We start from the raw sequence: 24,873 nt of genomic DNA on the forward strand, positions 1-24,873 counted from the left end.
ACATTTCCAGTAAGAGTCTGTCAGAGCTGACAAATCTGAATCTACTTCTATGTGTAGTTGATACGGGGCTTCTGACTTTCTCATAGATTGCCAGCATTTTGCATCCACCCTTACAAGGTTAGCATCTTTGGACACCTTGATGCCATGAACATAACTGCATATGATAGTTGAGACCGTTTTTCCTGACTTATGAGATAATTTTGCATAACAGGGAAGAAATGATATGGCCATGCTATCAGGAGTAGCGACCCAAGCTGCTGTTGGTTTGGCAGCCATATTTGCTCTGCTTGTGATGCTTGGATACCGCATCTATGGCGGGCGTGGCTTAGCGCTGTCCCGGATCTATGAATTACTTCTGTACTGAAAAGGCAGTCCATGAGTCACTAGTAGACCAGCATTTTCAGAGCAAAGTTTTTCCTTTCTTGCATGTTGGTTTAAGATCAGGGGATGGTGTAATTGTAACCTTTGCAGTCCTTTGAGACATCTTATTATTACTGGCTTTACAAATAAATGTGACCTGATTTATCTTCACTTAAATTGGATTTCAAAAGGCATTCAAAAAGTCTTAAAACATCTTGATTTTAACTTGCCCTGAGACACATGTGTCAAACAGGCGGCCTGCAGGCCAAATTTTTATTAATTTTTTTTTTCACTTTTGAATGAATTGACTAATCTATTATTGCAAAGGTTGTACGGCCTACAAACGTTATTTGTTTTTACAACAATTCTCTCACAAGATTTCCATTTCTTTTTTTTCCTGGTATCTTGTCGCATAATACTAACATTTTTGGGGGCTTAGTCGGCTGCACGATACACAACTGTATTTAATCACATTTTTTTGTGGAAGTACAATGTTGGCAACAAGATTGACTTGGTATAATTGTAAATGATTTGAATGCAACACAAACTTTTTCTTCTTTTTCCCTGTTTTTTCTTTTTTTTAAATCCCCTTTAAAAAAATCTCATTGTGTTTATTTTTTCCCAGCTGTTACTTTTTTCTTTTTGTTCTCTATTTACTTTTTTCCTACATTTGTTTCTTTTCTTTTTTTCTGTCTTTTTTCTGAAATTTTCCTTCTTTTTTTCCCCTTCCTTTTGTTTCTTTTTTTCTCAGCTTTTCACAACTTTTTCATTTTGGTATTTTTTTCTTTTTTGTTCTATTCCCCCTTCCTTTAAGTCATTTTGTGCATAATTTTACATAATATTTGGTCATATAAGGATGAAAGAAGCAAAAAACAACCTGAAGAGCCGTTTAGGACCCGAAAGAGCCGGTTCCTTTTAGTGAACCGAGCCAAAGAAGCCGGTTCTCGAAAAACTCTACTGACTTTACTCTACTTCGACCTTCTAAATACCGCATCTAGAACACAGCGTCAGGGGAACCTGTGTATTTTTACCTTCATGCACTGTAACTTTGACTTAACACGCTTCTTAATTAGCAATTTCGAACCCTGATTTTTGTGAGCTGGCTAGATTTTCTTGTGCGCTGAGAATGTGCAGGCAGTGCGCGATTGCGCACGCGCGCAGTTTAGAGGGAACACTGATGACAATACAGTTTTCTGATCTTCAGAACAGTTACAAGTTGAATCCATGATGTTTGTTATACACACATAATCTGGTGTCCTCTATTACTGAAAACAAATGGCTTAAACTAAAATTTGTTTGAACGCCTTTAGCCAGTTTTTCCAGACAAAAAAAAAGTTTTTTTTAACGCATTCCGTAGCACAGCAGGTGGCGGTAATGCTCTGGATGCGCAATTATCATGACTTGCAGTTTGTAAGATAAAATAGAAGAAAACGGAGGGAAAAAATTGCACGCTGGGTTAGCAAGACTTCATTATTTTGCGAGCACGTGCCAAAATGTTGCGAGAATTGGTAAAGGAGCGACTTAACGTGGCCGCCGAAGAAATATTCCAACTGTTTGACAGAATCGTCAAAGAATACGAGGAGAAACTTTGCCGGACGAAGGAGGAGAATGAGCGAAGGCAGCGCGTACTTGTCGAAACGGTCGCCGATCTTCATGTTCGCCTGCAAAAAGGTTTGTTAGGATCGGGGGCGGGTTTAGGTTCACAGCTTTGGGGGTGCTGAGTACCCAGAGTTTCTGCCTGCTTATTTTTATTTTACTTAAAGGCACAGTGTATAATATTAAGTCCATCCTAGTGGTACAAAAACTTGATTCAAAAAGAAAAAAAAAAAAACATTGATTTGAATAAGGTGCATACATACATGAACTACATAACTGTCAACCTCCAGGGCTCCATGCCCTTACAAACTGTCGTATTTTCTCTTACAAAATACAAAATAATCTTGCACCATATTTTTTTCAAACGTGTTTATTGATGTAGTTTAACATGTTATATTGTACATGTGTTTAGTTATCTCATCTCATCATCTTATCCTCAGTAGGGTCGCAGGGGTGCTGGAGCCCATCCCAGCAATCATCGGGCAGTGGGCAGGGGACACCCTGAACTGGTTCCCAGCTAATCGCAGGGCATCGTTATATCCTATATATTGTTAATTAACATTTTGTTGTGAGACACTGAGTTGCTCGACATAAATGAGGTTTATTATAAAAAAGTAGTTTGGACGTTCACTGTAGAAGGAAAAAAATACATGCAAATATAATTAAGTAGGATAATACATTTTCTTTTTCAAATTATGAATTCATTTTCTGCATTAAATTATTGTTGGTAATATACTGATTAAAGGGATAACCACAAACCTGTCTGTCTGAGCCGAATAAGCCGGTTCTCTAAAAAGAGACGGACTTCCTTTCACTACACAAATACCACATGAAATCCGATGTTGAATGATGCATGCTGGGAAATCCCCAGGCGGCAGACGCATGCGCACAGTAGCATTAAACCGCTCGCTTCGTTTGCAACGAATAAAAACGATTTAGAGATAGAGGCTACTGCGGCGAACTGGTTTGACTTGATTGATTTGCCGTTTCGTGATAGTCTGTGTATACCAGATGATACCTATAATTGACAAATTGGCGTTTATCCGCACAGATTTTCTTGTACGTCGTACACGTCTTAAAATGCCTAATAAGCGTACTTTGTACGGCAAAACCGTACAGGTTGACAGGTATGGAACTATCATACTAATTAATGTTAATATTATCCAACTATTTATAGGTTGTATTTCTTTTACATAGAGGAATCAATACCTGATAGATGCTTCTATATTTGTCTGGTATCTTGCTGCTTCGCTGTGCTCATTAGGCACTGGTTTTGCTTCGCTTTAAACAAGCAGTGTTGTCTAGGGGTCAACTATTCTACAATTGACCTTTTTTAAACCAGCTCGGTGGCCTTGTGGGTATGGCGCCCGCCCCGAGACTGGGAGGTTGTGGTTCAAGCCTCGGCCGAGTCATACCTAAGACTTAAAAACATTGGTACCCGTTGCCTCTCAGCTTGGCGTTCAGCATTAGGGGTTGGAATTGGGGGGTTTGGTCACCTAATGACTCCCAACACCTCAGTTGGGTTGAGCGAGGGGGCTGGGAAACCCCTCCTCTAAATCAATCTCCCAAAAAGAGTCAGAAATGACTCTAGCCACCTCCCACTAGGGGGATATGGCTGTGGTATATATAATAATATATAATAAACCTTTTTTAAAATAATTTATGCTCGTTCATCAGTGTTCTGGAGTTTTGTGGACACCACATTACACTTTGTGTTTGGCAAAAACACTATTACTACGGCATGCCCCCTTTTTACTCGTTTATTTCTAATAGAGTACACATTGAAAAGATGAAGCGTAGAACTTAGAGACAGTGAAGCATTCTATTCAACACTTTAGCTCCGGAAAGGAGTGGTGAGAGTGGTTCTAGGAATCAAATGGACAACCATTAAAAGGCTGCGGAGTACTTACGAAGCTGCGTTGTTCACATTTTTGTTTAGTTTTACATTTTTTCCCCTTATATCTAGCATTTTTTATCATATTTAATCATGTCCTGCCATTTATTAAGAAAAATTGTTTTCTAAATGCTATAATTCTGGGTGGTGCTTTTGCGACATATTAAAGATTTAAAAAAAAAATCTATATTCACATGAATTATATATTTAAACGAAAAAATAACTAGACGGATATAAAAAAATGTAATGGGTCCTACAAAAGAACTTCAAAATAAGGTACATAAATTCGTAAATAAATGAACCAAATGGTTCCACTAAACATACATAAATCAATAAACGGTTCAATTTAAAAAAACTTTGAATAAATACACGAATATCTAAATAAAAAGATGTGAAATTAAGACATGCTCACTTGCCGAATAGACGGTACTGTTTAAAGATGCATATGGTAAAGAGGAGCTTATTTGTTTGTGGCACTAGCTGTCACTCAAAAATACCTAAACAGAAAATACTGTGTAAGATAAATGATATTTTAAAATAATATTAGGATAGGCGAGAAATATTTATGAGATGCTTGTGGGAAGTTTTACTTGCATCAATACTGAGAGCATGACACACTTTAGGGCACCAAAAAGTTGCCAAACATGACTCCTTTCGTATCAGGAAATCAATATAATTTGGCACCTAACCAAGATAATCATTTAAATTTCAATCAGAATAAAAAGTACCATTTTATTGTTTAATACATTTTCCAACTTATCCTATGGACCTAATGAGAAAGGCTTTTGGACCCGTCCACCCAGAATACATTTCTGTTAGCATTTTCTCTTGGCTGCTTGTTAAATAAAATGTTCCAGGTCGGGAGTCAGTATTCATCTTGGAAGCAGTGTTCCCTCTAAGATGCGCGCGTGCGCAATTGCGCACTGCTCGCACATTCTCAGCGCACAAGAAAATCTAGCCAGCGCACTAAAATGAGGGCTCAAAATTACTAATTAAGAAGCGACTTAAGTCAAAGTTACAGTGCATGAAGGTAAAAATACACGGGTTCCCCTGACGTTGTGTCCTAAATGCGGTATTTTGATGTCGAGTCGAAGGAGAACGAAGTTGAGTAAAGTTAGTAGAGTTTGTCGGGGGAACCGGCTTCTTCGGCTCGGCTCACTAAAAGGAACCGGCTCTTCGGCTTGTTTTTGCTTCTTTAATCCCAACATGACCAAATATTATGTAAAATTATGCACAAAATGACTTAAAGGAAGGGGGGAATAGAACAAAAAAGAAAAAAATACTAAAATGAAAAAGTAGTGAAAAGCTGAGAAAAAAAGGAAGAGAAAAAAGAAGGAAACATTTAGAAAAAAAACAGAAAAAAAGAAAAGAAAGAAATGTAGGAAAAAGTAAATAGAGAACAAAAAGAAAAAAGTAACAGCTAAGAAAAAATAAACACAATGAGATTATTTTTAAAAGGAATTTTTAAAAAAGTAGAAAAAAAACACGGAAAAAAGAAGAAAAAGTTTGTGTTGCATTCAAATAATTTCCAATTATATCAAGTGAATCTTGTTGCCAACATTGTACTTCCACTAAAAATGTGATTAAGTACAGTTCTGTATCTTACAACCTACTAAATAAGCCCCCCAAAATGTTAATATTATGCGACAAAATATATCGGGAAATAAAAAGAAATGGATATCTTGTGAAAGAATTGTAAGAACAAACGACGTTTGTAGGCCGTACCACCTTTGCAACAGTACATGAGTCAATTCATTCAAAAGAGAAAAATAATTTTGCATTGCCGGAAACTCAGCAAAATGTAACTTGATGTCAAGTTTTGGACATGTTTGATAATGAATTATCTTCCCACACTTGGGATTATGGTTGCTCACTGTTGTTTCAAGCAATGCTCACCGACTTTGTGTGAACGCTCAGTCCCGTGGAAAATTACAGGGAACATTGCTTGGAAGGAACACAAAACAAGAGGTTGCATGCATTTCCTGATGAATACCAACTCATTCTTTAGTGGGTGGTTACGGACAAATGTGTGATAAAGTTCGAAAAATACCAGGTGGCTCAGTTTGGCACACCATGTAGTTGTCCTAGTGCCGCTTACCACTTGGCAACACAAACTTTTCTTTTTGCAATGCATCGCGAATTAACAAATAATATATAACAGACTTTAAAAACCACGATTTGTTTTACCATAGCTGAGATGAAATATTTCAGTCCCATTTATCTCCCTGTGTCATTGCAGCTGTGCAACATCAAGAACATCTCTTTGACCAACAGGAGTCAGCCATTACAAAGGAGGAGGTGTACGGGTATATGGGAAGCAATCAGAATTCAGAAAGTATTCCAGAGTGGCTCGAGCACCGTCAAAACGAGGAGCAGGAAGTTAGACAAAACTGTGAAACTCTCATATCAGAACCAGACAGTCTTTCTGCACCCCTGTCTGATATTGATGACCTGACCTCGCACTCTTCTGACACAAATCATAGTGAAGAGGACCAGAGCATTTATAACCGTGAAGCTAATGCTGCACATCAAAACAACAGCATTCATTTTCAATGCTCTCAATGTGAGAAATCATTTAAGAGCCAACGAGGATTAAATTGGCACATGTTAGCACATTCAGGATGCAAACCACCCAAAAATTCCTTAGCACTTTTGGAGAAGGGACCGATGAGTAATTGTCGAGATGTAACAACAGAAGGCAATGACAGATCTCAAGCCGAATCTCACCAGGTAGACGAGAGTTCTGACTGCAGTATGACAAACGACAACGCTTTTATCAAATTCATCTGCAAAAGGTGTGCAAAAACGTTTTCAAGCAAAAAGGCTTTGAAACAACACATGAGAACGCACACCAATGACAAATGCTTTGCCTGCCTGGTTTGCGATAAGAGATTCTCCTGGAAGCATCATATGAAGCGACATATGAGAAAACATATAACAATGGAAGCTTTTGGAAAAACCCAACCAATGCTGTCTGACACGGACCGGGCTGCAGAACCTTTAGGGAAGGAGCCCGAGAATAATGCAGATGCTAGCCACCAATGCCCCGAGTGTGGCAAAAAGTGCCCCTCCCGTGCAATTTTGGTTGCGCACATGGTCATACATAGCGGAGAGAAACCTTTCACTTGTTCAGTTTGCAGACAAAGTTTCTCTTTCGAGGAGAGTATGAGGACACATCTAAAGCAACACTGCGGCCAGAAACCTTTTGCATGTTCGGTTTGTAGGAGAAGCTTTGGGAGTCGAGGTAGACTGATGGATCACATCAAGTCGCACTTGCAAGTCGAGGATTCTTTGAAAGCCAGTAACTCAAGTGAACTCGCAGCAATAAAGGATGAACCAGAAAATACTGACGAAAACACCGTTAACTCCTCTGACACGAGCTACAGCGATGACAAAGACGCTATGAGATCAAAAAAGAAGTTCAAAGGTATTTCTTTACTTCGCAATAACAGACATACTTTCAATGCATATCAGTTACCCATAGTCATTTGTGATGTCCTGGAAAGCTAGATACCTTAATGGTAGCTTGACATAAACCTTTGTCCTAGTGTTTTTCCCAGTTAGAGTGCTGTTCAAAATAACAACAGTTGAATGTGAGTAACCAGAATATCTCAGATTTCAGTATATTCTTTAATGTTACATGCCAGACAAGTTACCAGTAGGTGCAGTAGATTCTCAGAAAATAAACAAGACCCAGCATTCGTAATAGCCACGCTCCAAAGGCTGTCCAATTGGGTAAATAGTTCATAGGGTTGTTTTAAAAAAAAAAATCAGTTTCTGCTATTATCTGTACGAACTCAAAACTATTTTGTATTTCCCCCCAAAAAGGTAGGGTTCAGCAAATACTTAGTACCGTAAATTCCGGACTATAGAGCGCACCTGATTATAAGCCGCACCCACCACATTTTAAGAGGATAACCGCTTTTGTACTTACACAAGCCGCACCTGTATATAAGCCGCATGCGCCCACATTAAAACATGTAACACAATCACAAAATTAACCCAAACCCGACTTTGAGTCCCGCGATTGTAACTGAATATAAAGTACACAGTCCAAAAACCACAGCCGGCAAAATGAACGGAAAATGATACCGGTACTTAAGGTTTGATGCAGACCTGCAGAGTTCGGGTCCTGTTGAAAATAATCCAAGGGAAAAAAAGTATATTTCCAAAGGTAAGGGTGAGAAAAATATATAGCCACTATTGTCCGCTGCGTCCACAAACACGTCTCACCTTTGATCCACTTCCCGTCAGCCCCCGTTGTTTTCGCCCCTTCTTTTTGATTCGCCCGTGGAAGACATCGAAATAAATACATTACAAAAACATACAGTTGCAAATACATATTATACTTGGTTACACATATTTACAAAGAAAGACTGAGAGAGTTTTTAAAGCTTTAATAATAATATTATAACTTTCATCCCAAACCGTGCCTGTGAAGGGTAGCAAAACGCTACTAGCAACACGCTCGCATCACAGTAAACAGGGCTGTTAAAAAAAACATACTGTACATGTAGAAATCGCGGTAAACCGTCCTCATCTTCCTCCTTATAACCAGGGATGTGATTTTTCCGCTAATTCGCGGAATTCCGCTTTTTTTATCTCCAAAAATAAAATTTTAAAATTTCCGGTGTTTTAATTGGTAAAAAAAAACGATTTCGTCTCGACAGCATGCCATTTGAGTGTTTCCGTAACTGAAATGAAACGTACTTGCGATTGGTTGAAGTCTCGTGTTGACCAATAAACGCGCTTGTTATAGGAGTGTGCCATTGTTCATTTCTCACACGTTTTTGCCGGGTGTTTAAAGAAAGATGTCCGTGATCGAACGCAAAGATGCTCCGCGAGCTAAAGAAATTGATAAGATTGTAAAAAACAAGTTTCGATGGGACTGGTTGGAGAAGGAATTATCTACGAATGTTGGAAAGAAGACTGTGACGAATTTGTTCAATGACTTTATTCGGAAGATCGATCGTGCCGGGAAAGCACTTTGCATTTGGTGTCATGATACCATCGACTATGGTGGGAGAGGTTTCAAAGCTCTTGAAAGTCACGCAAAGAGCAAAAAACACGTGAAAGAACTCCAGTCAAGAACGACAAATTATTCCATCGCTGGAAGTTTCGGTGCCCAAACGAAAACTCCAAAACTTTACGGCCTCCATCCCTTATTGACATCACAATCGGAAGCGGTAATAAAGAGACGTGATCCACCCCAACAACCTGTACCAGTTGCTGATAGAGTCGTGAATTTTGAGGTAGGTGGTAAACTTTTCAAATTTATTTGACAGTTTTCCCATTTTTTTCGAAAATATTATAACGTAATAAAAATGGCCATAAATATTTAACAATTACAATAATAGATTTTCATGTGTACATTACACCAACACTTTACTGTAGGGCCTATACTTATTGTACTTTTTACTGCCCTGGTCCTACCTGGTTTCCCCCCCCCCCCCCCCCCCCCAGCTAGCAATCACCCCCCCCCCCCCCCCCGCTAATTTTCAGATAATTTCACTTTGGTCAAATCACATCCCTGTTATAACTGACGTCATCAAAGTCGTCTTCCTTTAGTATGGGAAAGAGACTTTGTCATATAGACGTTGTCCCACGCTCCCTTATTCAAAAACATGCTAGCAACACGCTCGCAATATAAAGTTTACGTGCAGTAACTCTGTTTCCTTCTTTATCGGACTGCTCGATTGCGTTTAGCTTGAAAGCTGCGTCATGTGCCTTTCTTTTTGCAATTTACATGATGAGGAATTGTCTACGCTAATTTAATATGTGCACAAGCTAAGAAGTTGCAGTCTTCCTCGGCGCATATATTCCACCGGTCTAAATCTTACCTTTTGTACTTGAGCGCCGCTGGCGGCTGTTAGAAAAATTACATAAATTGGCCGCATCACTGAATAAGCCGCAGGGTGAACGTTTGGGGAAAAAAGTAGCGGCTTATAGTCCGGAATTTACGGTAATACTTAGTTGCATGACCAGTTTTTTTTATAACAGCTTCATATCTGTGTGGCATAAAGTCAACCAACTTGTGGCACCATTCAGTTGTAATTTTACTCCATGATTGGTTAACAACATTCCACAATCCATTTACATTTTTTGGTTTTGCTTCAAAAACAGCATTTTTGATATCATCCCACAAGTTCTCGATTGGATTGTGATCTGGGGTTTGGGCTGGCCATTCCATAACATTATTTTTTGGGGTTTGAAACCAAAACTTTGCTCGTCTACTGGTGTCTTTGGGGTCATTGTCTTGTCCATTTAAAGGGCATGCCTTCTGGAGCATAAGGCAACATAACCTCTTCAAGTATCTTGACATACACAAACTGTTCAATCACCCTGGTATGCGATAAATGGGACCAAATGGACCAACATGCTTCACTGTCCTCTATGTGTAGTGAGGTTTGAATTCAGAGTTCGGGGGGTCGTCTGAAACACAGTCTGTGGCGCCTGGACTCAAAACGGACAATTTTATCTCCATCAGTCCACAAAATATTCCTCCATTTTTCTTCAAGCCAGTGGATGTGTTCTTTGGCGAATTGTTTTAACAGAGGGACTTGTGTGAGATTCTTGAAAATAGGTTTTCTTCACACAGGCGTCTTCTGTCACAGCACTTACAGGTAACTGCAGACTGTTTGATAGTCCTTGAGTTGATCATTGGCTGAGCCTTTGTCATTCTGGGTATTCTGTAGTCCATTGTAATCCGCGCTTCAGTTTTCCACCACGTGTCTGTTTTTTCTATCCGTTTTAATGCATTGGAGATTATTTCAGCTGAACAGCCAACAGATTTTTGCACCTCTTCACAGGTTCTTCCCTCTCCCATCAACTTTTTAATCAAAGAACGCCGTTCTTAAGAGCAGTGTCATGAATGACCTATTTTTCTCAAATGCATGTTCAACCTGTGCTGGCTTCATCATCTTTAAGGCGCCACCTGATTCACAGGTTTTTTTTTTCTTCTCAAAAATTGATCAACTCAGCAGGTGCCAACCAATCGTTATATTTTTAAAACACCCCTTTAAACTATTTTCCCAATTGGGCAGTCTTTGGAACGTGCCTATTAAGAATGCTGGATCTTGATTGTTGTCTGAGCATATACTGCATCTACTGGTAACTTGTCTGGCCGAAACATTAAAAAATATATTAAAAACCTAGGTATATTCTGGTTCGTGACATTGCACTATTATTTTGAACAGCACTGTATGTTTGATGACTCTGTACTCATTTTTAAAAGATTTTCAGAAAAGCTTCATTTGCCAAAAGCTAATTTTATCACTATACTGCAAGCTAGAGGTCAGAATGGACCTAAAATAATGGAGGGTGACCCGGATCTGCAGGTTTTAAAGCCAGACCCAGTCCAAATCCACCAAATTTAACTTGATTTGAGGGGATGATCCCAAAAAAACCCAAATTTTCATATTTTGTTAGTGAGGATTTGGGTGCATGAGGATTTCTCCCACGTTGACATTTCTTAAAAATTATCACCACATTGCGATGGATTCCGTCCCCCTTTTGCACAGCGCAGCCCGTATCTGCGCGGTGGGATGAAATCTAGAGTTAAAGAAAGAACAATGACTTGTAGATCATCTTTAAAAAAAATTCACAAGAGAGAAGCCTGGCCTGAACCCGAACGTTAAGATTTACATATGTCCAACCTGATCCAAATTCTGGGTCGGGCTTAGGCTTCAAAATCCCTACTGAAAGCGTGGCTAAGAAAAAAATGTGAGATGAAAAGAGGGTGCTTGTTAGAGTGCAAGATTATTCTAGAATGCTCTGACCGATGATGGCATTAAAAACACGAAAATTACTGTTTTTAGTGAGGATGTGTATTTCAAAATGGTGAAAAGTTAATTCTGCTGGATATGTTTGAGCGAAGGCGGCACGGTGGCGCGGTAGTTAGCATGTGTCCGGCACCATTTTGAGGTCATGGGTTCAAATCCAGCTACCAACCTTCCTGTGCGGAGTTTGCATGTTCTCCCGGTGCTTGCGTGGGTTTCCTCCGGGCACTCCGGTTTCCTCCCACGTTCCAAAAACATGCATGTCAGGTGAATTGGCCGGCCCAAATTGTCCCTAGGTATGAATGAGTGAGCGAATTGTCTGTCCCTGTGTGCCCTGTGACTGGCTGGCAACCAGTTCAGGGTGTCCCTTGCCCACTGCCCGAAGATGGCTGGGATGGGCTCAAGCACCCCCGCCACCCTACTGAGGATAAGCGGTGCAGATAATGGATGGATGTTTGAGCGATTGCAGTAGAGTCCAGGTAACATCTGCCTTTCAACCTCCTCCATAATCATTCACTCTTACAACGACCACGGAAAGACGTTTTTTCCAGCAGATGCTCATTATTTTAATTCCATCTCTGGCCCTGCAGCATGTAGCAACGCATCCGACAATTTTGGTAGCCAGTCGGTACAGCAATCTACCACTACACTCAGTAATTAGGTACCGCCTTGGCAGCAGATGGCGCTATAGTAATGTATTTACTACTACTTTACTATTCTCCACAGCAGTGCTTTTCAAGTCAAGTCAAGTCAAATTTATTTATATAGCCCTTAATCACAAAAATGTCTCAAAGGACTGCACAGGATTACAGTTACAAAATTACACAATTACCTGATCTTAAACTAGCAAACCAGCATGCGGGCAAGGAAAAACTCAAAAACCTCAGTGTGAGGGGAAAAGAGAAACCTTGAGAAAGGACCTCACATGTGGTAATCCCCCTTCCAGGATTGAACAGGGTGAATTACAATTAGCATTACTGTACACAGAATAGTAAACACTAGGTAAGATGTTGAAAATGTCCGGAAAGAGCATGACATCAAGGAGGACGCCAGCTGGTAAATGCAGGGGTTGACATGCTGCAGGTCAGACCCCGGTCCGCTGACCCATCCCAAATCATCCTTCTCCTTCGTATCAGCCAGGCAGGCCTCAGAAAAAGACAGGACAAAACAGAATACGAGGTGGGCATCAATCATATGCTTTGGAATAGAAGTGTGTCTTAAGCCTCAATTTAAAAACTTCCGTTGAGGTTGCAGATCTTATCTCCAGAGGCAGGGCATTCCACAACACCGGGGCCCGGATGGAGAACGCTCTCGAGCCCGCAGACTTCTTGGCTCTCGGAATCACAAGTAGACCGGCATTTTCTGAGCGCAGACTCCGTGCAGGAACATAGGGGGAAATCAAATCAGAGAGATAAGAGGGTGCAAGCCCATGCAAACATTTATATGTTAATAAGAGAACCTTAAAGTCACATCTTAAGTGGACTGGGAGCCAGTGCAAGTTGGCCAATACAGGTGTAATATGCTCAAACTTTTTAGTCTTAGTCAAAAGTCTAGCTGCCGCATTCTGAACCAGCTGCAAACTTTTAATGCTAGACATCGGGAGACCAGAAAGCAATACATTACAGTAATCAAGCCGAGAAGTAATAAACGCATGAATTAAAATCTCTGCATCTGATTGGGACAGCATTGAACGAATCTTCGCAATATTACGGAGGTGGTAGAAAGCTATTCTAGTAATATTTTTCACATGTAACTGAAACGACAGATTAGGATCAAATATAACACCTAGATTTTTGACCGAGTCACTATGGGTGATATTACATTTGTCTAGGTTCAGGGTAATGTTTGAAAACAAATGACGACAGTGAGCTGGACCAATAATCAACATTTCAGTTTTTTCTGGGTTAAGGCGTAAAAAATTATTTGACATCCATCTTTGAATCTCAGTAAGGCAATCCTCCAGATTTCTAAAACTTAAATGTCCAGTTTTTTCCAGTGGCACATACAGTTGAGTGTCATCTGCATAGCAATGGAAACTAATATTATACTCGCGGATAATGTCACCAAGCGGGATCATATAAATACTAAAAAGAAGGGGGCCAAGTACAGAGCCTTGAGGAACACCACAAGGGACATTAGATTGTTTAGAGGTCATATTGCCATAGTTAACACATTGCATCCTGTCTGACAGGTAGGACCTAAACCACGAGAGTACAGTTCCTGAGATACCAATGCGTTCTAGACGAATCAATAATATGTTGTGGTCGACCGTATCAAAAGCAGCGCTGAGATCCAGCAGCAGTAACATTGATGAGGCACCAGAATCTATTGTTAAAAGGAGATCATTGGTTACTTTTGCAAGGGCTGTCTCAGTAGAATGATTTGCTCTAAATGCTGACTGGACAGTTTCAAAAAGGTTATTTTCTGACATGAAGTCATTTAGCTGCTGTGCAACGACCTTTTCAAGTAATTTCGCAAGAAATGGCAGATTTGACACTGGCCTATAATTACCTAGGCTTTCTGGGTCAAGGTTAGGTCGCTTAAGCGTGGGTTTAATGACGGCAGACTTGAAGGCTACAGGAACAATACCCGAGGATAGCGATAGCCTAGATGGTAAGGCGCCCGCTTTGAGACTGGGAGGTCGGTGGTACGCGCCCCGGCTGAGTCATTCCTAAGACTTAAAAAGTGGTCGGCGGCGCCCTCTGTTGGCTGCGGCTGCATCGGCTCGCTACAACGGGTCAGGTGCAATCGACATTTCGTTCTGTGTACATTGTTACACAGAATGACAATACAAGGAAATTATTATTATTATTATTATTATTATTATTATTATATATTAATAATATTTAAAACTGATGGTCCTAAGATCTCAAACAGATCCTTCACCAGTGAAGCTGGAAACGGATCAAGCAGGCACGTAGTTTGTTTGGCCCTACTGACCATCTGTGTTAGATTATCAAGGGACAATTCATTGAAACTGGAGAATGTTTCTAAACAACCGTTGACACAGTCCATACCTAGCACCTCCACATCTTTGATATAGGAGGAGGAAACAGAGCGTTCTTTTAAAATGTCATTCCTGATTAGTTGAATCTTTTTATTAAAAAATTCCATAATGTCATTAGCAGAATGAGTGCAACCATTTGGGTTAAGTTGTTGTCTGGTAAGTTTCGCCACTGTGTCAAATAAAAATTTTGGATTATTCTTATGTTCAACAATAATCTTAGAGAAATACGAAGCTTTAGCTGAGGCAAGAGCTACTTTATATTTCAGCAAACTGTCACACCAGGCCAGTCGAAAAACCTCCAGCTTAGTAGTGCGCCATTTTCGTTCAATTTTTCTGCAACTTTGTTTGAGTAACCTAGTTTCTTCAGTAAACCAAGGTGTATTCTTCTTGGGTCGAAATTTATACTTTAGGGGCGCCACAGAATCAAGAACATTTACCAAAGCAGTATTGAAGTTGTTTGTAAGTGAGTCAACAGACCCAGTGTACGAAGGGAAGGCTGCAGTTACCGTAGGTAATAATTCTTTTAAGGCTAACACCGTTTTAGGGCGGATATTGCGACTGCTAAAGCCTATATTTTCCTTATCACAGTAAACATTAAACAACACCTCACATTTTCAACCCTTTTTGAACCAAGGTACACTTGTATTTATAAAAAGGTTCCGAGGCACACCGTCCGTTGAAAATGTTTGAAAATGAAGTTATGTCAAATATTTCACTGTACTACCTCATAAGCAGATATTTAGTATATAAAAAGAAGAAAATAATTCAGATTTACTTTATTGTCATTCGTGTACACGTGTATACAGAACGAAATGTCCATACATCTGACCCGCACAGTTTCCTTGAGCGTCAGCCGTGATAGATACGATTAACCATGTCTTCGTCAGAATTTTAGCGCAGCAGTTCGTCATCTCGCGGTTCGATGCCACTTCCAGTTGTTAAATAGTCCAGTTTATTGTGCAGAGAGCGAACGTTGGAGAGGAAAATGGATGGGAGAGGCGTTTTGAAGGGTTTAGCCTTTAGCCTAGTGGTTAGCCCGGCCCGAGAACCTCGCTTCCTCCTCCGGTCACACCGCTTTCTTGCCACTCTGCTTCGCTGATTTGTAGGCCGCTGGGTCTTGTTGACATAGCAGTCTGTGGCTAAATAAACACTCCCGAGTGGTCGTAGCACCGAGCGCTTGATGTCTGGATGATCGCATATCCAGCAAAAAAAACTGCGATCGTATATTAATCTGCAGTTTGAGCCGACTTTGTGCGCCGTCAAAACTGAGTCAAAGACTGGGTCTTATGGCCGAAGTGTAAAAAACTGTAGCGAGCCGATGTAGCCGCAGCCGAACAGGGTAACTTAACTTAAAAAAGTAACTTAAAATAAAAAAATAATTTTATTTTTTACAGTGCAATCTTAAACCGCTTTATCAAATAAATTAAGTGATAAAATGTACTGTGCTACCTCGTGAGCAGATAATTATTTTATAAAAAGTATCTAAAAATCTACTGACAGGTGACTATTACAGTTCCTCGTCTGAAGATAGCAAAAATACTGAATAATGGCCTGATTTTTTGGAAAAGATCAAATTGGGCAAATTCCAGCGGCACACTAGATAAGGTTCCACGGCACACTAGTCTGCCCTGGCACACTGGTTGAAAAAATGCTCCACAGTATAGCTTTTAATCAGGTGTAGTCTGTAATTTATGGTAAATTCAGAATTATTGTATTGTTACAATTAAAAGGACTCTGGGGCCTGAATTCCTGATGAGGACATCCTTATTTTGGTTACATCCGAGTCACCGTCTTTGGTCTGAAAAACTTGCCATTTTCTAATGTTATTTTGTACTTCTTAGACAGCGCAGAAATTCAGCAGATATGGGCTGAAGGCCATAAGGAGCCTTCTAACATTCCTGAAGTGCAACAACATGATCTGGATGAAATACCGCTTCAAAGGAATAGATTCATTGAGACAGCTCCGCTATCCGATTCGGACGACTTGTATTCCGACATAGAAATTGCGCACGATTCCGCAATTCATAGCGAATTTAAGGCTACAAGAAGTGCTTCCTGCAGAGCGGACAGAAGAGAAGAGGGCCAGCGCTGCAATGCATGCGAGAAGACTTTTACATCAAGGTCAAGTTTAAGACGACACATGGAGCAGCACACCGTTAGAAAACCCTTTCGCTGCCATTTCTGCGACAAAAGTTTCCGTTTAAAGCGGTATTTGAACAGGCATTTGAAGGCACACAGAGGCTGGAATTGCACAACCTGTGCCAAACATTATGTGAAACGCGCTGATTTCACAGAGCACATGTCAACACACGGTGTGGTGAATTCGGTCCATTCAGAGAAGCGCTTGGACGAATCCGAGATGAGCCCGGACCAACAGCAGAAGACCCCGGATCAACCGGAAAAGTCCTTGGACAATCAGAAGAACGTGGAACAGAGCTTGGTAAAAAAAGAAAAGCACGTGAAGAAACGCGATTTGCCACACTCTCACCAAAAGGCCAGTTGTCCCGTGTGCGGGAAAAGTTTTACAGATAAGTTTTATATCCCAACGCACATGAGAATACACACCGGCGAGAAACCTTTCCAGTGCACGGTCTGTCATCAAAGATTTCGTTTTAAGTACAGGATCAAAAACCACAAGTGCGTCGAGGAGGGTCACAAAAGAGGAGATGAAGATGCCGCACAGCCGATGTATGACTAGATGAATTTGTAACGAGCTCAGTTTATCCACTTCAGTAAAAAAAAACTTTCGGTTAAAATATAACAACTTTTTTTCTGATACAGGAAAAATGAAAAGGAGAAATACAATCAATTATTAAACATTTTTCGGAGGAAACCTTTTGTATGTTAGGGTTTTTGGTTAACAAAGTTTTGAGAAAACATATGTTCATGTTAGTCGGCGCTGATTCTCTGATCACTATGCATTCCACTAACTGCACGGACAGACACATAGCAACCTACACTGTTGATAACTTTGTTGAAAAACAAAACACGTTCGTCACATTAGTATTGTTTGAAAGTTGATGAGCTATGCTGTAGCGTTTGTTTCCGTTCGATACTGCCCTTGTTTTAAGGTATCTGAACTTGTGGAAATCGTAAATAACATGCTATAACTCTAAAAAGCATTTGTAAAACTTATCCTTTTGGAAGAAGAAAAAATCAAATTGATAGCTTGAATTTTATACAACCTATCGGAAGCATCAGGGCACTGAGAAGTACTCTAGGAGTAAATTGTAATATTGGGTGTTTATCCTTTCATTTATCATGTTCTTTAGATAAAGGATTATCTTACATCCTTATAATGAACTCTACTTTTGCTCTGGTTTACTTTGCCCGCAGCATAAAAGTTGGTGTTACATGAAATGTTCTCCATCACCATATCTGGTTAACCAAAGGTTAAATAAAAGAATTACGATGTGTGCATTATTTATTTGTGTGTGTGTGTGTTGCCTACAACCATTCAAGCTGGGTATTTTGTCACTTGGTTATTTTTTAAGCACTAGAACAGTCAGATACAAGAACGTGCAGAAATCATTTGAAAAATGACGTTTCAAACGGCCACAAATCTCATGAGATTGACTTATTTACGACTTTACTGGATTAGGATAAACAGAATAAATTTCGACCTGAACTAATAGGAATGTAATAGTCTAGTAATATACATACAGTTGTGTGAAATAATCTGAATTCTACAGGTGTGATAGTGAATCCTTCAATGGCTTGAAGCACGTGTGTCAAACTTACGGCCTGTAGAATGATTTAATTTGGCCTGACATAAATGTCTGGGTATGTTGAAAAAAGCAACTTTCAATGGGGCGGCAGTAGCTCAGGAGGTAGAGCGCTCGTCTTGGGATCAAAAGATCGCAGTTCGAATCCCGGCTCCTCTGTGTTACATGTCGAAGTTTCCTTGGGTAAGACACTGAACCCCTAATGCCCTCAATAAGCAGGTTTGCGCCTTACGTGGCTGCACGGCCGCTATTAGGAAATGTGACGCACATTGTAAAGCGCTTTGGGAGGTCTTCATTGACTTGAAAAGCTCTATATAAATGTAGATCATTTCATTTCAATGGTGAGCCATTTCCAATACATGTCTGTGGGCACTGTTAGGAAATAAATGTAAAATGTACCGTTGACCAAATTGTTCGAATTAGTTATCTGACTCCATTAACCAAACATCACCCAACAATGCGCGCTCGTTTCTTTTTGGGAAGTAACCGACATTTTCACACTGGGACAGATTTAATTTCTTAAAAGTATTTAACTAAGTGAACTCCATCGAATTAGTGTCACCCGAGTCTCCGTCCAGCCTCCTCTCTCGATCTGAAGTTCTTCTCTCGACCAACGTCTCTCCGCCGGCTGGTGTGCCGGCTCTTCCCATGAGCGGGCCAGTGAATCCCCATGTGGGCTCCACGCGCCTCGATATCCGGACCCCGAGCAATTCTGCGTCACGAAGGCCCCTCTTGCGCCGGGAAGCGCTGATTATCATTTCGTCCCAGTTCCTGCTGGTTTCTGTAAACATCATCCTCCACTAGGTTGCAATGACCTGCCCCACAGCTCAGCCAGTGAATATCTTTTGCATTTAAATGTAATTTGTATTTGATCGTACAAAATCCCTTATAGTCAAATGTATAAAATCCTTCAGCACATCAGTTGTTCTTGGGGGGGCACCCTGGTGCCTTTAGGAAGTAAATTGGCGAACGCCAGGTCTAGCTCATTTCTATCAAAAGTAATGAATATATTTATATATTTTTTTCAATGAACACAAACCTAACGCTCCTTTCCATTAGAGGGCAGTAAAGGTGGCGTCCAGTAAATGTTCTGTGTTTGGGACTACTTTGTGGACAGGGGTTCTCTGTGTTGAGCAATAATAAAATAAGTTTGTTTAGTGTGGTGTGTTGGTTGAGCTAATATATTTTTATTGATAGAAAAAAAAATCATTTAACAGGCATATATGGTTTGGTTTTTCTCCACATTGCAAATAATAGATAATAAAAACTTGATATTCAATATTCGCAATTATACAATATACTCAATATTCATAAAGCAGCAACCTCCCAAAACATACAAGCCTCTGGACAAAATGAGTTGAAATGACAGAAAAAGGTTCAAAGATAATTAGTGGCATTTGGCTTAGAGCGGTTGTCCCCTTTTTCGGGTGATTTCATTTGTGATATTTGTTGGACCGGAGAATTAACCTGACATGCATGTTTTTGGAATTTGGGAGGAAACCGGAGTGTCCAGAGGAAACCCACGCAAGCTTGGGGAGAACATGCAAACTCGACACAGGAGGTTTGATCTCACGACCTCAGAACTGTGCCGCACACGCGCTAACCACTGTGCCTCCGTGCTGCCCGCTATCAGAAGTTATGATTTTTAATATAAAGGTAAAGCAAATGCTCCTTGTGGCCCCTAGATGGCACTAAAGAATATACGCTCAGCTTCAGTAGAGCCAACCTAGTAGTTTGACATACTTTTATCCATGATTTCTTCATTTCAAACCAGTATGACAATTAGGGCAAATATTATATTTTTTATATATCCCACTTGAGTTTGTATAGTGTGGTGAGTTGATTCAGGTGTAAAATTACATTCACTCAACTGTTAAAATAAGCCAGTTAACGCAGTGGTGTTAAACAAATGGCCCCCGGATCAGCACTGCCAAGGGTATTAATACAGCCCGCAAGGCAAATATGTGAGAACAGGAAGAGATCAATTACCTAAAGATTTTAATATTTCTACTTGACAGGCATCACTCACAAAGCAACTAAAGCTGGATTCATGGCTCTCTTTCTATTTATCTTTTTTCTGTGTTTCCTTTGCTCTCTTTTCCCTCATTCTTTCTCTCTCATTGTCACTCTCTCTCTTGCTCTCTTTTGTCACAGACTTTGTTCTCTCTCTAGTTCTCTTTCTCTGTCCGTTTTCTCTCTTATCCCCCTTCTCTTTTTCTTTCTCTCTCTTGCTCGCTCTCGCTCTCTTCTGACTCTATTTTTTTCTATTACTCTCTGTCTCTGTGTCTTTCTTTCCCTCTCCTCATTTATTTCTCATTTTCACTCTTTTCTCTCCCTATCTTTTTTCTCTCTCTGTTCTCTCGAGTTCTCTTTTATCTTTCTCTCTGTATTTCCTTCTTTTATTCTATTTTCTTTTTCTCTGCCTTTTACTGTCTGTTTACCATTTTCTCTATTTTTCTGTCCCTCTATTTTCTTCTTTATGTTTCTTTCTTTCTTTGTCTCCTCTCTTTCTTTTATTCTTCTGCCCCCCCCCCCCCCCCCCCCCATGAGTTTTTTTTTTTTTTTTACAATTTTGGCCACCAACATGGTATACATCTGATCCAAGTACTGTACTTGCTCAGTATCGATAATATCAATATATGGATCGATCTGCACAGTCCTAGTAAGTAGTTGCGCAACAGGACCTGCTTTTTTCCCCCTTCCTGTCGCGAACGCGCAAATAGGTGTTGGTCTGTGTGCGCGCCCCCGCCTCAAGTGACGTCAGCTACCACAGCCTATCTCAAATGATCGTAGTGACGTGTGTTGTAGAAATGGCCGAGGAAGGCCAAGCCCGCAAAACAATGTTAAGCGTTTAAACTCCGTCAAACAATCACCGCGGGCGAACGACGTCCCTTCGGTGGTCACGAGGGACGTCGCGCAACCGGGAGGGAGTTTTGGGGAGTGAACCGGCCTCGGACCAGTGCCTTGTCTTCCTCCCGGGAGGGGAGAGCCGAGTGCGGGTTAGCGAGCAAGCCGCCATGGAGGACATCAACTTCAACATTAACGCCGACTTGGAGGTGAGGAAGCTCCAAGATTTGGTCAAACAGCTCGAGAAGCAGAACGAGCAGCTACGGGGTCGTTCCATGATGATGTCGGCCCACCATAGACCCCACAGCGCCGGCTACGAGTCTCTGTCTTCGCCGGCAGGGCTTCTATCGGGGGGCGACATGGCTCCTGGGGTGGGGTTCGGCTACGGCGACCTGTTGGAGAACCGCCGCTGCCGTAGCCCGCGTCTTTCTTACGACGGCGTCGGCTACAGGAGGCCGTACGAGAGTGAGGGCGCCTCGGTGGCAAAGTCCCTGTCGGCCCGGAACTCGCGGTACTCCGAAGACGAAGGCGAGACGTCCATTCTGGACCAAGTGGACGTGTTGGACCTGGAGGACATGGACTGTCTTCACGAAGACGACGACAGCTGGTGAGTGGAGGTGACAGCTGCGTAGTGTTTAGGGGGGTCATTGAACGCACCACGGGCCCTTTCGGACACCATTTATCTGGAACTTGTTGTTTGTGGATCAGGCAGAATTAAACGAGAACTGTTTACTTTTTCTTCCAAGGTTTGCATTTAATAAATGTCATTATGAGGGAACATTTTCAAAGCAGCGTTTGGCGTGTTAGTGAAGAAATAGTAATTTTATACAGTGTAAGGAAATCAATATTAAAATGTATCGTTTACCAAATTGTTTGAATTAGTTATCTGACTCCATTAACTAAACTCAACCTACGTTCTCCTAACAATGCGCGCTTGAAAATATGGACAAGAGACCGGCAGATTTAATTTCTTAAAATAATTTCCAAAGAGATGCATTTCAGGTGGATTGGCCGGTCCCTAGGTGTGAATGAGCGAGCGAGTTGTCTGTCCCTGTGTGCCCTGCGATTGGCTGGCAACCAGTTCAGGGTGTCCACTGCCCACTGCCCGATGATTGCTGGGATGGTCTCCAGCACCCCCGCGACCCTACTGAGGATAAGCGGTGCAGCTAATGAGATGAGATGAGAATTTATACACGTGAGCTCCATCGTAAATGGTCGAATTAGCCGAATTAGTGTCGCTCGAGTCTCCGTCAAGCCTCCTCTCTCGATCTTCTTTTTCCTTTCTTGACCCACGTCTCTCCGCAAGCTGGTGTGCCGGCTCCTTCCATGGTCGTGCCAGGAAAACCCCCACGTGGGCTCCACCCCCTCGCCTCGATGTCTGAAAAACTCATAACAGCAGAGCGCTTATCAAAACAATGCCTGACGTCCTTCGTCAGAGTCCTGTTATCAAAATTCCCCTGGCAAAACATTCCGAATTTGGAACAGCGTGACCTGAAGCCCACTCAGTGAAACTCTTCATTGCACTCGATAAATGTAACTTGTATTTAATCATATAAAATCCTTTAGGGTAAAATGTATAAAATCCTTCAACTAGTTACTAGTTGCATTACCCCCACCAGATTACTGACGCACAAAAGTAGCGCGTTACTCCAAAAGTAGTTATTTAGTTAGAAAAAAACAAATCTACTCGTATCGAGGCCAACCCTCTAAAATACTTTTAAATAGCCACATGATAAAATAAATGGAAGAAATCATGTACACCAACCAATGGAAGCAGTGAAGCCTTCATATTTCTGGGCTTGTGCAATCATGAGTGCTTGCAAAACCCACTGTTAGCTGAGACACTCCATATCCATTATGTCTCTTTGTTTCAAACCCATTAAAGATTTCCTTTTCCATTTATTGGTACTGACGAATAATTTTTATTTTATTCCTCCAGGCAGGGTGTATTGCAAAAATAATTTTAAAAATTAAAAGAGCAAAATTCAGAACACTTCTACCGTAAATTCAGTGCTCAAATTTTGCTCAATTGATTTTATTGTTCCTGTATAGGCCACACACCCATGTGCTGCCTACCATTAGATAATGGTGACCCAACCAAATATGCACGTATAAACTGCTCCCCTTGATTTCAGTATTTTATTTTATAGTCTTAAATACGGATTGGAGAAATTCGGTTGGGAGAAACTCAACCTTGTCGCACTCTGTGCTTGATATTATGCGACCGTAATTCAGTTGTAAATAAAAAACACGCCCACCCCTTGTATTATACATCATGAGCGAAGTAGGAATAGTAGTTGGTGATCAGAGGACGTTGTAGTTCGTTATCTGCTTTTGTAGGGGCATAACAGACCATGTTGTAATGACGGTTGAGTTGGTTGGCTGGTTAGTTGGATCCCTTAACCACTAGGGGAACCATTCCCTGTGGTGTGTCTTGGGCAAGTATAGCCTGGTAGCACCCATCCCTCTCCAGTAGTTACAAAATGTTTTTAATAACGCTTTACAAATCTCGCTACTGAAAAAGGTAATTGTTCCTTTGTAACACATTAGTTCAAACACTGTCCAAGAGTAATCGTACCACTTTAAGATCTAGCGCGAATCTCATACCGTATTTATTGTGGTATAGATAGAACGTAATTACCACTGAAGGCACACACAACAATACATTGTTTAAGTTACATTTCACAGCTTTAAAGACATAAAAGTGTTAAACTTGTGAAGTAAATGCTTTAGTTCTAGAATTGGCAGCTGTTATTTGGCAAATTACAAAAAAACAAGATTGTGCCGTTGTTAGTTCTGTACAGCACAGGCTTGAACATTTTGTTTTGCCTAATCACTATTTGTACACTTGATATCACAGATATAAACGTACTAATACGAGCCTTTTTCCAAGACGTATACCCTCTAAAAATGCCTTTTTCAGGATCATGTCATGCAAACATATATCATACATCATCATCATGCTGATTTAAGATCAGGTAATTGTGTAATTTTGTAATTGTAATCCTGTGCAGTCCTTTGAGACATTTTTGTGATTAAGGGCTGTATAAATAAATGTGACTTGACTTGACTTGAGTCTTTCCTTGCCCTCATGTAGGTTTTAGATCAGGGGATGGTGGATTAATAGTCTGTAGTCTGCAATAGTCGGTGGTATGTGCAGCCCTTTAAGACTTCTTGTGATAAAGGGCTATGCAAATGAACATGACTTGACTTTTTCAAGGTATTGGTACTCATAATGATGATGATGATAGTTACATGTATCAACTGCCATTAATAGGCATTTAAAAAATCTGGAACCAGTTGTTTGTGGATCAAACGGAATGAAACAGAACTGTTTAAACATATTCTTCCAAGGTTTTCATCTGGTAAATTGTGCAAGGATACTGAACATTATTAAAGCTAAAGTGAAAGTCAACAAAACACTCCAATAGGTCAAACTTTATTAATAGATTACAGACCAGCTTTTTGACAACTCCATTCACTACCAAAATGAAAAAACGGCTGTTTTATTTTCTCTGAGGTAAAGCATTAGTGTTTTTGTGACACATCTTTAACATTTCTCAACTATCTTTTAATGGCAGCAACATTTAATTTTTCCTCTATTCAGTAAGCACGTAAAAACTTTACCCATATCTAAGGCACACCCTATTATAAGGCGGCTGGTCA

At 40.6% G+C, this 24,873-nt stretch overlaps 2 protein-coding genes across 5 annotated transcripts in view; both read left to right on the top strand.

Moving 5' to 3' along the window:
- The first annotated feature begins 1,770 nt into the window (after positions 1–1,770).
- On the top strand, positions 1,771–18,058 carry LOC148355525 (uncharacterized). Its single transcript, XM_088348901.1, has 3 exons — positions 1,771–2,031; positions 6,090–7,277; positions 16,477–18,058. The coding sequence occupies exons 1-3, from the start codon at positions 1,854–1,856 to the stop codon at positions 17,331–17,333; spliced, it is 2,223 nt and encodes a 740-aa protein (XP_088205027.1). The 5' UTR covers positions 1,771–1,853; the 3' UTR covers positions 17,334–18,058.
- Positions 18,059–21,081: 3,023 nt separating this feature from the next.
- The window catches only part of slain2 (SLAIN family member 2), a 29,919-nt gene continuing 26,127 nt past the window's right edge, over positions 21,082–24,873 (top strand). For 2 of the 4 annotated variants that reach the window (XM_088349721.1, XM_088349722.1), the window contains exon 1: positions 21,082–21,814. In XM_088349721.1, coding sequence (XP_088205847.1) covers positions 21,378–21,814 — 437 coding nt within the window. In that variant the 5' untranslated portion in view covers positions 21,082–21,377. The remainder of the gene's footprint in view (positions 21,815–24,873) is intronic. The other 2 variants (XM_088349723.1, XM_088349724.1) reach the window with 2 other exon arrangements.

Source organism: Urocampus carinirostris, chromosome 12 (genome assembly GCF_059441175.1).
Source record: "Urocampus carinirostris isolate Australia breed hairy pipefish chromosome 12, RoL_Ucar_1.0, whole genome shotgun sequence".
NCBI lineage: Eukaryota > Metazoa > Chordata > Actinopteri > Syngnathiformes > Syngnathidae > Urocampus > Urocampus carinirostris.

Bases quoted from the DNA above. Each gene is read 5' to 3' on its own strand.
- LOC148355525 (XM_088348901.1), top strand. From the start codon at position 1,854: ATGTTGCGAGAATTGGTAAAGGAGCGACTTAACGTGGCCGCCGAAGAA. The intron at 2,032-6,089 runs GTTTGTTAGGAT...GTGTCATTGCAG, and splicing joins TCATGTTCGCCTGCAAAAAG to CTGTGCAACATCAAGAACAT. The intron at 7,278-16,476 runs GTATTTCTTTAC...TGTACTTCTTAG, and splicing joins ATCAAAAAAGAAGTTCAAAG to ACAGCGCAGAAATTCAGCAG.